Source organism: Manduca sexta, chromosome 27 (genome assembly GCF_014839805.1).
Source record: "Manduca sexta isolate Smith_Timp_Sample1 chromosome 27, JHU_Msex_v1.0, whole genome shotgun sequence".
Taxonomy (NCBI): domain Eukaryota; kingdom Metazoa; phylum Arthropoda; class Insecta; order Lepidoptera; family Sphingidae; genus Manduca; species Manduca sexta.
In genome coordinates this window covers 15,201,596-15,217,601 of record NC_051141.1, presented here as the reverse complement: position 1 = coordinate 15,217,601, position 16,006 = coordinate 15,201,596, and the positions used below count along the sequence as shown (strand labels likewise).

The following is a 16,006-nucleotide window of genomic DNA, read 5'->3' as shown; positions in this document are numbered from 1 at the left end:
CCTTTTATTTATTTTGTTGAATACTATTGATTTGAACAATACCGGATATTAATAAAAAAGAAGATTTCACTGCAAAACCCGATGCATACGCAACATTTGTACCAATAAGGAGTATTTAATTATAATTATCGCTATAAACCAAAAGATAATTAAAACGTTTTATAAACTATTAAGATGATGGTATTATTGGATCAATAATTTTGAACCGCTGTGGCTTTAATATGTTTATATAAAACCTTTCTTGTCATATTCTTTAAAGCATTTATTTTTAAATTTTAAGATCTATTAGGTACTTAACTTGACAAGTATGTTTTGAAAAAGTCTAAGATACAATACCTGGTGAGCATTAGCAGCGGCGATGCTCAGCAGATAGTCGTTTCTGGCGCCGGTGGACTTCTCCTCGAGCTGGTCACGGCGCGAAGACACCTTCGCGCTATTCTTCTGCAGCGAAGTGATCGATTGGAAGAACGAGCCCTTCTTCTTTTTCAACCTTTTAAACATGGTGCTCATGAGAATTTGAGTGATAGATAAACATCAATGTTATGTATTTAGGTTTTTATAGATCACGATTGAATGCTACTTTGTACGTATATATGTGTTTTAATTCCTTTTTTCATTTATCTCTGTAATTATTTTTTTTTATATTGGCTGTTATTGTTGTATTGTTAGTTTAAAATCCTTGTTTAAATTATCGTATATATTGCTTGCATAATATTTATTAACCGACGTAAAAAATGAGGTGCTGTGTGATTTGACACGTATTTATATTTTAAACAAAAACTTAGAATAAACATAAAGGAGCAATCGGAGAATTCAAACAAACAAAAATAAGTGCAAAGTTTAACAGATGAGGAAGCCTTCAATTCGCGTTTATATCCATATATTTTCCTGCCGGGTAAATTGAACGCTTAAACACATTTGCAAAGCAATACCGAACACTTTCTTAGAAAAATGCACCGGAGCAATCCCGGGCGTCGAGTTTAAGAATAACTTTCCCGTTGAAAAATTTTATAAGAATATTCGTAGCTAGAAAATTCGATAAGGAGTAAAATGTGACGTAACTATTTTATACACTGTCTACTACTATATTACGGATATTTTGAATCAAAAATTGTTACTGTGTTGTTTAATAAAAATATGACGGACTTTTATTCGACGTGTCAATAAATCGTTCACATGTAAACGCAACATTTAGGGCGTAAAAGAGAAATGTTTTATTTTTTGGAAGTTCACGCTCGTTATTGAATGAAACAAAACCGCGCCAGAAACTGCAATGCTTTTTACCTATTATTCAGACATTTTGAAAGTGACGTTCATTGTGGATTTTGGACTATTCAAAGTTTAAAAATATTTCATCGATGCCATCATCATCATTATGTTTATAAATGGATCGTGTTAATAAACTGATCACTACTAACTACGGTCTAATTTTGCTATTAAGAGGGATAGGTTTTTAATGTATTATTATTTTTTATATTATGTCATAAGCTAGAAAATAAGTATGTGGCTCAACCAATAAGTAGTACCCACATTTTTAAATAGCCACAATTGAAGAAAAATATGAATGTTGCTGGCCTTAAACGAATCAGTTGGATTAGGAAGAGCATTCTTTGAGTTCCCATAAATAAATATGACTACCGTATAAGACTGCTACTTTATATTATAAACGGTAAAATCAATTCAATTCTCTAACACTGAGACAAGAAAACCCCACGTCATTGCAAGTGCAAAATTTGGAGCATTTTATAAAAATGGTTCTGAAATTAATAAATGCCATTTTCAAAATAATGTTTTCATTATACATTATTTTAATACTTGAACACGGCATTTTGATATTTTTTCATATATATATTTTTAATTCCAATTTTGTGTTGTGACTTTGTCCTTCGAGTGACACTTTTGTGGCAACTAGTAAGTAATTGAACGTTTATTTCAGAAAACGCAGAAGAAGGCGTTATTTTTGGTATACTTCAAATAAATTTAAATAAAATGTACATAAAAATAAACTAACAACCAAGACTTTTAGATTTTCCTTAGTCAGAATTGGTGTACTACAAAGTAGCTAAGCACAACAAGATACAGAGAAGTGCCGGACGCCACCACAGACTAGGTAAATAAATCATTAATGAGTGAGTGAATGTTTTCTGTAGGTTAACTTACTTCTCCTCGATGTCCTTGGCCTTGTCTCGCACGTCATGAGCGGTGTGCTCCTCATCGAAGTACAGCTTCTTGTTCTTATCAACTTCCACGACAGTCATTTGCAACTCCTTGTGCGCTTGCGCCAGGCAATCGGTGCACTGTTAGCAAAAATATTATTATGCTTTAAAAACCAAACTACTGGACCAATTTAACTAACTATGCGATTAATTTGAATGTACATCGTTCTAAATAAAAAAAATCCAAATCGGTTAATAGATGATTGAGTTCTGATGTAACAAACATAAAAAAAAATGTAAATCGAGTTGAGAACCTACTTCTTTTTTTTTTATTAAATTCATCATTCATCCATTTATATTTAACCTACAGTGATAAAGGTATTTTTATTAAATTGTCATTTAGATAATTGTCATTTCTGGTAGATTAATTAGCTAGAAAAACATTAGATCCAAACTGTATGTTATACGACAGAAAAGCATGTAAAGAAACGCTTATTTCGTTCTTATCAAATTTCTTTCGGTGCGCTGTAAAACTCTACTACGACAATCGTAAAAGAATTTATTCATATCTCACAGTTATGGCTAGTCTTGTTAATATATTGTATAATTTCCGATCGAGAATTCCACCGTCAGGTATTTTTCACTTCAAATGGAGATCACAGCGAGCGTACAGGAATTTAAACTTTTAATAAAAATGCTACAATGAGAACGACATTCAGCTATGCCGTGAATGTGAATTTTAATTTGATTTCGTATTAATCCAAAAGGCTAGAGCCGAGTGACTTACGAAATTAAAATCTTTAATAATCTAGAGCCACATTTTTAGATCAATTTCACCTTTGAATAAGTTCCCAAGTAGTGATTTGATGAATTGAATAATTTAATAGACAAAGCTTAAGTTGCCACTTAAGAGCGTGTTGTCGACTGATTCGGCGTTGTTTAATAAACAAAACTTATTTGTCAAAATCCGTCACATGCTGTGACTTAAGGTATCATTTGAGTTTATTAAAAGGCGAGAATCGTAAGATTCTGATTATATTTTGCCAGCGTCTCAGCTAATATCGTATTTTTGGACGAAATTAAAGTGGCTTTACAACAATATAATGACATATTAAAGGTAATCAATGCCAAAAACCACGTACGCTTGAATGCATGGCGCTTTTAGAGGTAGAGGGATCGAAGTAAGATACTTAGTCGTTTACATTGAAGGCTTTTGTATATGAATTACAGTCAATATAGTTTGATATAATGTACGATGCTTATTCGACCTTACGCTATTCTGTATCGATAGATAATTTAATGGGAATTAGGTTCGGTACGAATGTATTCAATGAGTTGGTTTTCGCCTTTTAATAAGGCCAAGTGAATAGACAATAGAGTGATTAGATGGTAGGTCAGTGTAGTCTGTATTGTGTAACACTACTGTCGGCCAACGAGAGATAGTGTATTGACGGCCAGAAGTAAGCCGTCCGGGCCCTTTATACTCGATTGTACATCGGCTTTGGTACGGATTTAAGCTTAGGTAGACGGTGGTTACTGTAATATAGATTGGCGTAAGCCAATCTGTTGCAGTCTCAGTTATAAGGCTATCACTTGATAGAATCGGTTCAGTTGTGGAATGTTAAAAAAAATACATTACACAGATATCTCTAAGATTTTATTACCTATTAAACATTAGTTCGATATCGAAAACAAGGGGCAAGAAACAATAAAAAAAAAGTCGAACATTATTTAATCGTCCCGGGTGAATGGTACGACAGAAAGGAAGCCTGCTAATGCTCACTGATATTATTAAAATTAATCAGTTTTGTTAGATAGGACAAAGTAATTCAACAGAATTGTAAGATTGTTAGGATGAGGTGATATGCGGCGAAAGCCTAGTTGGAAGTAGAACGGACTGCCGAGACGAATGTCCGCACATTCAAAACCCAAGGACACACATTTCTGATTTGTTTAAAATGATGAGTGTATTCTATGTGAGTTATTGTTTGCTTTAACGGTGAAAAAAAAGTGGAAAAAAGGTCTGCCAATCCGCACTAGGCCAGCGCGATGGACTAAAGTCTAAACCTCTCAGTAGCTGAGGAAGCCCGTGCCCAGGAGTGGGACAGTAAGTATATAATACTAAGCTAGTATAATTTATGGTGATAATGAACGTGAAAATGGTAAGCTCTAGATGGCGCTCGGGATGTGGGCAGACATCTAGCATTTCGATGGCGTTGTATGTTTCTATGTTAATGTAAAATCAAATGATCACGTGACATGAAATTTTATTATAAAAATGTCTCACTTTGAACTGAAAATAATGTAAATATTGTGGTGTATCGTACCGACTGCACTGTTCGACAGTTATTGGTGGCTACAGGTAAAGTGTGTCAAGTATCAATGTCAACCTGGTTAGCGTGTCGCCGCCCTTGTGACGAAAAAAATCCCAGCCATTTTATTGGAATACGATCAGCCCCAAATGACTGTATGTGTATTGTATAATTATGTTGATATAGCGACAACGTAGCCTTTGGGTTGTCAATATATAGACGTTTCATATTTAATTACGTTTTTTTACTTTCTAATGCATACATAATTTTGGAATGTATTGTACACATTAAATTGGGGCTACGTAATACTTCTACGATTATAATAATTGTTATTTTAGATAAATTAAAATATTTTTTAAAATCCATTACAAGGTAGAATAGAGACGTGTTGTAACAGACCCGGTGTTGTCGCTTACAATGTGAAATACACTAAAACCAGAATGCGCCCTAATTTGGCGGGACGGTCCTCGCACTGTAGACCATTGACACACATATTAACCCGTTTTTTGGCACGCGATCCTGTCTCCTTCAACAATCAGCTTTGAATCCAGGACACAACTATTCTGTATGTCGGTCGATGGGTACTGATGGAATTTATTTGGTTACTACGTATTGCTCCCGGCTTCGTCTATGTTAAAAGTCAGTCGATAAAACACTGGAGCGATTCAGTAGAGTTGCATAGAAATTGATTAGTATATTGGATAAACATATGCGTATAACTTACATCTGATTGATACTCAGCCTATAGACTTGAAAATGCTTATTGTAACCCTTTTTTTTAGTTTTAGAGATTTTATTGAGTGAATATTAAATAAATAAATAAATTAGAACACTTATTTTTTCGTAATTTAAATTTTTGTCTAATAATTATCTGTCAATGATGCAGCCATAATCTAAAAATCGATTTGAATTGTTGGTTGACACGAGTGTGCTGGATTATTAAAACCGACAGAAGTGCGGTGGCCGGGTTTTGTACTAAGCTGTAGGACCAACGCCTGCAGTACTCTGATAATGTCGAGCAAGACTGCTTCGAATGTTATTTGAATTAAAAAAAATCTTATCTTGTTGGTATTTTTAACATCAAAATTTTAACATAATAAAAGGAGTTTTCTCTATATTCTGTTGACTTGTGTGATGTTGGTATTTGTATTTGGAGGCAGCAGATTACAACAACTCTAGTTGGGGGTCAAGTTTGTTTGATAATTTAATTAAGCTAATATATACCTTTTTTAAAGACCTTATGAATGGAAATTGGAATTTAAGTTCCTTATCAAATGGAATCAATATTTTTTGTCTATAACCATATATACCATAGAGATAAAACAAATGTACTCTTTACTAAATTATAATTATTTTAGTTATTAATCTGAGGTAATTTCATATGCAATATCACAAATGCAGAGTGAAAAACAAAGAGCCTTACAATACCACAAAAAGAGAAAAATATAGTGTGAGCCGTCAACAAAAATAAATCAATAAAAAAAGTCGACGGCAAAAAGGAAACATAGTAGAGTAAAATCGCCGTAAAAATCCAAAAGACAGTAAACTGTTTTAAAAGGATTAGCATTTTTATTCCTTTGTCAATAAAAAATACTTTGTATGAATGCATTGGAGAATAGTTAAAAGAAAATCATTCTGGTTGACTCATTGGCTGGATATACGATTGTTTTTGAGACCGCGACGCAAAAAGGAGTTTTCTTAGTTTAAGGTGTGTATTGCTTTATGTCTATTTGTGGCATCTTATCTCCCGAACAATGGGCTGATTTTGGGCTGAAAGCTGACGAGATCGACGTGGTTTTTAATTATAATTTTTAGGAGCTATTCAGCCGTTTGAAGTTCAGCTAATGTCCGAATGGATAGGAAATGTCGAACTATCACAGATCGGATTGTTTGAAATATAATGTAATGTCCCTTCGGTGGCGTGCCTAAGACGCGGCAATCTAGAGCTGCGGGCGCTAGGAGCTACGCTGCAGCATCAATTAGACTGCGGGTTACCCAACTCCTCAGAGATTTATAGCAGATATAGTGTTTATATGTAGTGTTGGAGCTTTGAATAATAGTTTCAATCAGTATTAGATAGATCGATTCAAAAATGTACATATCAAAATTTAAATAGCTTCTAGATTCTCTCATAAGTACAAATATAAAATGAGTTTATTCGTCCTTTAAGTTTATTATATGCACTTAGTAATATTTTGACCAAAACGTCATCGGAGGGTGCAAATACTCCTTCGCTAAAAACCTTGTGTGTCATATGTGAATAAAGGTAAACTCGCTCTTTTTGATAATACGTAAACAAGTGGTATGCATCAGATTATTTTTTTTAAAAGGTAAGCCGTGGACAACGTAATTGCCTTATATAACATAATAATATCAGCCCTGTATTATATACTTGCCCACTGCTGAGCACGGGCCTACTCTACTACTGAGAGGGATTAGGCCTTATTTCACCACGCTGGCCTAGTGCGGATTGGTAGACTACACACACCTTCAAAATTCCTATAGAGAACTTCTCAGATGTGCAGGATTCCTCTCGATGTTTTCCTTCACCGTTAAAGTGAACGATAAATTCACAAAGAATACACACATGATTTTTTTTTTTAGAAAAGTCAGAGGCGTGTGCCCTTGAGATTTGATCCTGCGGACATTCGTCTTGGCAGTCCGTTCCACACCCAACTAGGCTATCGCCGCTTATATAACATATCGAGGCCAATTTAACAGAAAACAAAAACTAAGACAAACGTAAATAAACCTAACAGGGATGCCGGTAGGAAACGGGTTGTATGGACGCTTCGCCACTGGTATGCATCCCACTTTATACCTTTTTTCAATATTCATTCCACGCTTTGGTTATTTATCAGATTATTGTAAAATATCCCTCATTATAACCTATTTTCCGTCACAAAGTTCAAATTACTTTTGTTCTAAATTATCGGACATCTGTTCATGATTGAAACGGCAGAGCTATCTATTAAACTGCAAGTCACCCTATGTGAGTTCGTAGTTTTGTTTCATTTTTATATTTTGCTTTGATTCGGCCTGTATGAGAAATACTAACTTTTATCAGCCATGAGTAAAAAGCTTCTGATGTGATTTCGGCAAGTGATAAAATGATCGGGCGATAAGAGTCAACGTTTCTTTATACGCTGCGGACTGTACTAAGCCGTCAGCATGTTGGTTTTGTCCGTGCAATGTCACCAAATTCAGTCTATTTTAAAAGTCGTGTTGTAGCAAGTTTTAGTAAAGCCTATTTGCAGTTGCTACAGGTGATTTTTTTTTTATAGTAAGCCAGCTTTGTAGTTCGTATTGGTGGATGCTGTTGGTAATAATCAAGCAAGTGATTTGTTCGTGCCGTCCTTCTGTTGCACAAAAAATAAGTGCAAGATTTTTTACCCGTATTTTTATTACCTATTTTGTTTTAAAACATAAATAACAGAAGCACAGCGAAACGGTCAGATATTTTTTGCCTGTATTTATTTACTGTAAAATTTGCTTTACAACATAAATAACACATATTTAGCTAGCACAGCGAAACGTATCAATAAACGAATACAAAATAATTTACGAAAGTGTAAACAATTTACGAATAATTTTCTTGTTAGGTAGGTTTATTCCTATACTGACGGTAGTTGAGAATATTCAAAATTATTCACACAGGAACGGAATTATGTTTTGTAAATCGAAGGTCTAAGTAATGTTGCTACTGTTTCTGATCAGTTGTGATACTTATAGAGCGATATGCTAGTGTCTTCAACTATGACCAAGGCCTTATAACAACTTTATAAGGGCGGGTCGGTTTACCTAAAACAAAGGTAGGTAAAGATATCAAGAAATTTACTAGCGTGATTCTTTAGAGGGATTTTCTAGGACCGACTAGGCGTCTCTAGCCCACGCCATTTGCTACGCTTGTCAGTAATACTTCGTAGTCCTCACCTTCTTAGCGACGTTGAGTTTGTGCTGGCGCAAGATCTTGGCTTCGTCGGCGATCTGCTGCTGGAAGACCTCGACGGCTGCGAGCCTGGCGCGGGCCAGCTTCTCGTTCTCTTCCAGCACGGTGCGCCACACATTCCACATATTCCTACACAGAAGAGTATTGACAAATCATTGAGATTTATGATGTAACTATTTCACAATTAACTTAATATTAGTTACAAACATTTTTGTATCGTCAAATACATTATTCACAACTACAATATACTACAGCTATTTTATAAAGTATACCTACAAAATTATAAAGTAATTTCCGATACGTTTAATAAAGATTCAAATATCAGTTAACTCAATTAAATACCATTCGAACAACCAAATCACGAACGTACGCCCAATAAAAAGAACAATACATCTTCGTAAACGTTCGATTTTCAATTTTAAATCCTTTCGCCGTTAAAATGCCACTCAAAGTCAACAGCAAAGTTCGCGGTGCAATACCGCAATATTAATCTGAATGGAGTGCGACGACGGCCGGCAGATTCACCTGTAATTATGATCGACAGGTTTTGCTCGGAATGAAAGAGCTCTCCCACAAAATCTATTTTCTTTTTGAATTTCGATCGCAATTTCGGATACTAGATTAATATTTGTTTGTTTATTTGGGTTTATTTCTTGCTTTTTATACGTACGTATGTAATATTTGAACACAGTTATTGATTCAAAAGCTTTTGACATTATTTAAAATTATTAATTTTATGTAAAATATAATTATTTTATACATATTTTTTTAAGAAAATTAATTTGATTTTTACTTATTACCTATTACGGACAAAGCCTGATTAAAAACAGGTCTTTGTGTTATGTATAAAAATGATTCGATCTTCGATAGCTTTTCATTACGATCAATTGATGTGAACAGAGGTGGCCCCGGAGCAACAACTCTAACATCAAATGTCTAAGTACAGAAAGCGGAACACATGTCTTGAAAACCAATAAGCAGTTGTAATAGTTGTACATATCATGAGATTAATTAAAATATTTGGGACATTTCAAATTCAAATGTTCTAATATTATTTAGGGGGGTAGTGGGCATCAGATGACCTACTCTAGAGTTCTCTGCAGTCGTTTCTGTATATTTCTCTCTTTATCATTAAGGCGCTTTCAAGTAACCAACTGTTGAATAGCACTTAGAAGTCGTTAAGTTAGTCTAGATTCCTTAATTAAATCACTTAGTCTTAGAAAAAAGAAAAAGAAACAAATAAAAATACAACCAATAGATAAATTTCTACGTCATTGATTAGATAGATGTTTTAAGTTTTATATAGATATAGATTACATTAAAAGCTCTATTTAAAAACAAACCTTATGTTATAGGGCTCTATAATCACATTTACATAACGTATGCATACGCACATTGCTTAATCACATCGCTTTAGCAAAGTAGCGTTGGAGACGCGCGGGGGTGAACACAAAGTTCATTCGCTTCGAATACATGAATACGTAATACAGGCGGACAGTGTTTTAAACATACCTTCTAATTAATAATTCCATATAAATGTTTAACGTAAGCAAGCTACTAACTCATTTACTTATACTTTAAGTCTGGTTTGGGCTACGCCGATGTTAGTATCATGGCGAGTTATAGTAATTTGTCTGAACTTATCTACTGAACAAAATGTTCACTTTTCAGACACCAAATTACTCGCTACTCGACTAAATACCAGTGCAGTCCCAACTAGGCTTTAGTGCCGAGCAGTGGCGATGGGTGAAATTTTTCAAAAGATAATCCGAGTCAAAAAACAATGCCTTAACACATCGCGGCCAATTTTACAAAAACTAAAAACGAGGATAAACGTAAATAAACCTAAACCTGCATTAGCTTATATAACTATTGTGACTATGTACAAGAAAGACTTGGAAAAAAATACAAAGGAAGTACTGAACAATTGATGACAAAAAGAAAGCCCGGAGTTTCTTTCTGCCTTTCTTCTTCGGGTAGTCATCACTTAGGTAGCTAGTGAAAGGCTGGTAGGTTAGCTAGGTTAGGGCTCATGTCCTCGCCGGTGAGGATCGCGACGCGTTACCCTTCTATTTCCCCCTACTTGCCAGCCCGAGCTGGTTACTTCAGTTTGTACCTAGTCTTTTGTATAAACTTTATCCCTAATTTAAAATCTCCATAGTTATATAAGTGATTTTAATAGTTGTTTAGAAATAATAATTATTCTTATTCTTTGTTTTGACGTATCATAAGTGCAACTTTGTTCGCCTACGTGATAAATAAAGTATTTTATTTATTTATTTATTTTATTTAAAACGGAAAGCCGGTAAGAATCGGGATGTATAGACGCTTCGCCACTGAGCCGAGTTTGTTTAATAAAGGGGATGGCGGATTTCAATATTTGTTGTTAAGTAATATTAGCATGATAAAAGTTGCCATTTTGCGGTAATATGTAAGTATGGTTGCAGTCATAACATAATCCGATATACATCGCAGTCCTCATCTGACTAATTCTCCTTGTCACTAACTTTTTCCACATCTAACGGATCTTGCAAGGACATACCAATCAAATAAAAAAATAGGCGCCGACGTACGTCATGTGAGATATGAGAAGTTAAAAATTCCTTTCTAATTTATACACTGGACAGTAAGTTATTTAAGATACAGTGAAGCAACAGAATTCTAAAATCGTTAAAATTCCTTACATTAACAAAAATCAATTAACTCGCGTATTCAAACATTTGGCTACCGGTGGTTGAATTTCCAAAAAATACCATGCCGATATTGGATACACAGAGATTTGTTTGTGGAATAATTGATGTATTCCAAATATCCTTGTTAACCAATTAGCGTCAATTTTGCAGCATTGACGCTCAATAACTGGTGTCGGAATGGTTCAGGTGTATGACATAGAAATGTGGAAATTTTGTTTCGTACCAAAGTCGAAGACGTCGCGTCGGGCCACGTATCGCCAAACTGAAGTGGAGATGGACGTAACACTTGGGTAGACGGTTCGGTGGTAGCTAGACTAAGGCAACCACCGAATGGTACCCGAGAAACGAGCAAAGGAATAGATGCAGACTACCAGCCCGACGGGCAGACGAACTCGCGCGGTATGCCGGCATGCAAGCAAGTGGCTAAGACTCACACAAGATAGAAGAGTGGCGTGATAAAGAAGAGGGCATCACTCAGCAATGGGTGGGTACTGCTCATGAGATAGATAGATAGGAGTCAAACTGTTATAATACAAACAAAAACTCAGTGGTGTAGTTAAAAAATGTAATTGTATTTCGTGGCCGGTATGAGATTTTGTAGAGGTTCCAGGGGTAAATCCTGAGACGGGAAATGTGATATTGGGTTCTTTTCGGCTCATTATCAGCTCGGAGTCTGCAATTTGTAGCCGATATGGCGATAGGTTCACCCCATCACATAATGAAACGGAACACATACGATGAACAATACCTTGCATCTGCCTATCTGGGGATATTTACGTTATGTTTTTTGTTTGACTACTATTATCGATAATTATACGTAAAATAAAAATTATAATCACAAAGCTAAAAATAGTAAGTAATTACTATCATGGTAAAAAAGTAAGCTTATAAGTATTTCATTTCATTCCATTAATTTACCAATAAGTTAACAGCATTACCGTTATAAGCAGCTTATGGATTAATACATGATACACGATATAAATTTTAATGGTTACGTTCAGATTATTATTGTTGCGGATGGTGTGGATTAATAATGTATCAATTGTATAAAATAAACGAAACAAAGTATAAAGTATAAAGTCAGATATGAGAAAATATCTCGCGTTATAAGCATGCCATATTATGACCCCCTTATTCATAGACGTTATTTATCTAAGGACGGAGGAGCATTGCTGTGATAACAAGTCTGTTTTTCAGCTTTGTTTATCTGACAGCTAACTAGATTCAAGTTGTATCTCAATATTAGCCAATCACGACGGCCCTATGTCTACGCCCTGCGAAGGCTGCCATGCCGCCAGCACTGAGAAACAGACTTATTATCACAGCAATGCTCTGTCCTTAGATAAATAACGTCTATGAATAAGGGGATTAAAGTTTGTAACTAAATCTTGTTTTATTTTAAGCGATGCGCCATAGAATAAAGTATAGTTCTACATATGATGCTGGCATGTTCTTTTTATAGCCCATATTTTGGTGGCAGCGTTTGAATATTTAGCGGACAGTTGGCTTAGCAGCTGTCGCGACCTTAGTTCACTTAGCAGAGGAAAGAAGAGATCGTCAGTAAATAAAAAGGAAGGTTCCAAGTTTAAACGTGGAGCAAATTCTGCTGACCTTCGAAACTCGTTATGGTTCATCAAAGATTAAATTAATATTATTATTAACGGTTTTTCTACAAATTCAATATAAAAAAAAAACTCGCAATATTTTACTTAATAACAACGATTTCATTACATCGAAATGTTTAAGAATGTATATGTGAAAAGCTTAAACCAGGACACAAAAAGGGTTTTCACACTAAAATAAATGAATGTTGACCAAGTTTTTATACCTTTGCATTAGTTTTTTTGCATTAAAAAATATTTCTGTTGGCTTGTATGTTTTGTAATCATTAATTACAAGATACCTTTGACGTGTTTGCAAACTACTTTTTATATTCCGAAAATTTGATATGACGTGATATAAATTTCTGTACAGAAATTATTTTATAATAATATTTTTTAACACGGTATGATCTAAAACAAATTTTTAGAATTTTTTTAATCTATACTGCGTACGATAAGAAGCAATAAAGGTAGGCGTTTGATAACAATATTTTATTTAATATATTATAATTAGACAAAGGTCCCCACGCAATATAGTGCCAAAATGTAATATTTTCTTTACTAAGACTACATTAACGGCGATGTAGTTTTAATATTACAAAGAAAAAAACTTAGGGTACTACGTAGTACACTGTTAATATATTTTTATCTATTTGTATTTATTTTTCTATTAATGGCATAATCTGTCACCGATTTTGGTTCTCAATAATCGAAACAGTTATGGTATAAATTGTACTACCTTTTTTTTTTTTTTTTTTGTTTTCGCGGAGAAAGTGCCTTATTACTACCGCCCAGCCTTCGTGGGGGGCGACTGAGCGGTTATGCTGGGGTAACCGTGCCTTACGGCCCGGCGTTGAGCCGCCCGGATTTGATGGTGACCTTCGGGCGACCGCCGGGCCGAGTCCCTAACCCTATATACAATTTAACCTATGCACGGCCTACCAGCTAAAACTCCGCGGTGACCCTCTTCGGCGCATTAGGGACGGCTGCGGGCTTCCTCTGACGTTGAAGTGTCTAGTCTGCGACCGCAGCCGCCCCTGCGCGGTGCCGCCTTGCGGCCCGTCTCCTATGGGGGGGGGGGCTCAGAAGCCCCCGCGCACCGAAGGACGCCCTCGGCGTCTACGGCAGCGTGAGGCCAACTACACACTGCCGTCCATCCCGGGGGTCAACCGACAAATGTGCAAATATGCACAGAAATGCACTAGGGCGGACAGCCCCCTGCTGCCCGCCGACGACCCCCTTCGTGGCCCCTATTAGTCGCCTCTTACGACAGGCAGGGGATACCGTGGTGGAATTCTCCAAACGCCCCCATTCCACAGGGCGGATAAATTGTACTACCTACATAGTACATACGCATAAGTTATAAAGTATTAAATAGTTTCGATAAGTCTGAAAAATTAAGATTAACTTAGTGTTGGCAGTAATCATACGTCCATGTTGATTGTAGTTACTAGTTTATTTAATTTTGTAACAAATTTGCTATTATCGTGTATTCGTGACGTAAAGAACACAAAAACGATTGTTCAGTGTCTACAGTAATATGCTGCTATTACAAAAATATTTTTGTCTACTCAATTTTCATATCACTTTACAAATTTAAATTAAATTAATATTTTGTTTCCGTTAACACCACAAATCCCATTCAAGAATAAGATATAAGACAAATAATCTAAAAGGTAGGTTAGGTTCTGGTTGTAGGTTTCACTTTCACGTTTCACTATTTTAAGATTGGCTTAGAGCATTGGCTTGTTTGTCTCAATATACTGTGACGTCACTACGAATACAGCGGTTCTATTGTTTGAATACCTTCAATCCCAACCGAAATACACATGGTACACCTGCATTGGTAGAATTAATCATTGCTACGCCATTCAATCAGGTCTACGTGGCGCTACACCAATATACGTTGCACGTAGCAGTGCTACGCAAACAATGACGGATACATAGATACCTCGTCTACGAATGTGGTACTCTGGAATATTAACATACGAATCAGTCAGTGTGGCCAACTAATACGTTGACATCAATGACTAAATATAAAGAGGACAGGCCTCAAAAGTTAGCTATATGAATAAGTTATATTTATGTTAGGGAAATCGACGCAGAATTGTCAATATATATGTCTATCTCTTTTACTCAAAGCTTATTTGGAACGCAACAAAAAAAAGACAAAAATAATTGCTTTCTTCGCATATGGCACTATTTCGTTTACTTCAACACACTGGGACCGCCTTGCGGCAGAAACGCCATTTTATGCTGGCCAGTCGGCAAGTACATGTAGTGTCAGACGATGTAAACAAATCTTCATAAATATTGAATTTAAAGTAATATAATCATATTCTCAATTGTTCAGTGTGTTTATTAGTGTATTTGTTAAGTTTCGAAAATGACTCAGTGTTGTGTGAAAGGATGCAAATCGAATTCACGCAAGAAAGACCCCGAAATATATTTTCATAGGTTAGTAACTGTTTTTACCGAAAATTAGCAAATATCTTTGTATAATTACTTTTGGATGTGTTTTTATCAATTAAAATGATATGTGGATCTGGTTTGTTAAGCTTTGGACCCTTTTAGGCGTGATTTATACACATTAAAATCATTATGTTTGTTTACACACGAGCTTAGGGATGGGTGGGTGGATTTGTTTAGAAATTATTGATATCGATATTTTAACAGACGCCCGTTTATCAGTTACGGTTTTTGTCTTTGAAAGAATGTTAGAGCACACATCAATATTGTATTATTCAGAAGGACAAACTAAGTGAAATTAGAATATTTTTTAAGATAACCAAAAAATTTAAAAACCAAGGCAAAATGAATTGAGAATATTGAGCGACGTGATTGGAATCCTACACCAAATACATATTTCTTTACATTTTGAGAAGATATGCATAAACCACACGTTTAATTAACGCGAGTAAAGATAACTGTTTTCCAACAATATTCGCGATAAGTAAAATAGTAATGATTATTATACTTCACCTAATAAGTAGTAATATTACTTTAATATATTGCTATGAATAAAATTAGAATTGTTACATAAAAGAATAGATAAACATAAAAGAAACAACATAAAGATGAAATGTAAGATATATTTTTACAATTGGCGGTCTTATGTTTCGAGCAACCTTTGCATGCACGGAAATAGATACATAATCATATTGTTGTTATTGCAAATAATTATTATAATTGATTATCTTAACCACCATTTTTACGGTCATTGATTTTAGTTTGCTGAACCATAGTTATGTTTCTCGATCAAAGAGCATAATAATAAAATAAAATAAAACTAACC

The 16,006-nt window shown here is 35.1% G+C and overlaps 1 protein-coding gene across 2 annotated transcripts in view; it reads right to left on the bottom strand.

Moving 5' to 3' along the window:
- LOC115445597 (protein nervous wreck) overlaps nt 1-16,006 on the bottom strand; it is a 130,862-nt gene that overhangs the window by 31,843 nt on the left and 83,013 nt on the right. For both annotated transcript variants that reach the window (XM_030171919.2, XM_030171918.2), the window contains exons 4-6: nt 8,402-8,546; nt 2,161-2,297; nt 337-490 (exon numbers count right to left, since the gene is read on the bottom strand). In XM_030171919.2, the coding sequence (XP_030027779.1) occupies nt 337-490; nt 2,161-2,297; nt 8,402-8,546 (436 nt within the window). The remainder of the gene's footprint in view (nt 1-336; nt 491-2,160; nt 2,298-8,401; nt 8,547-16,006) is intronic.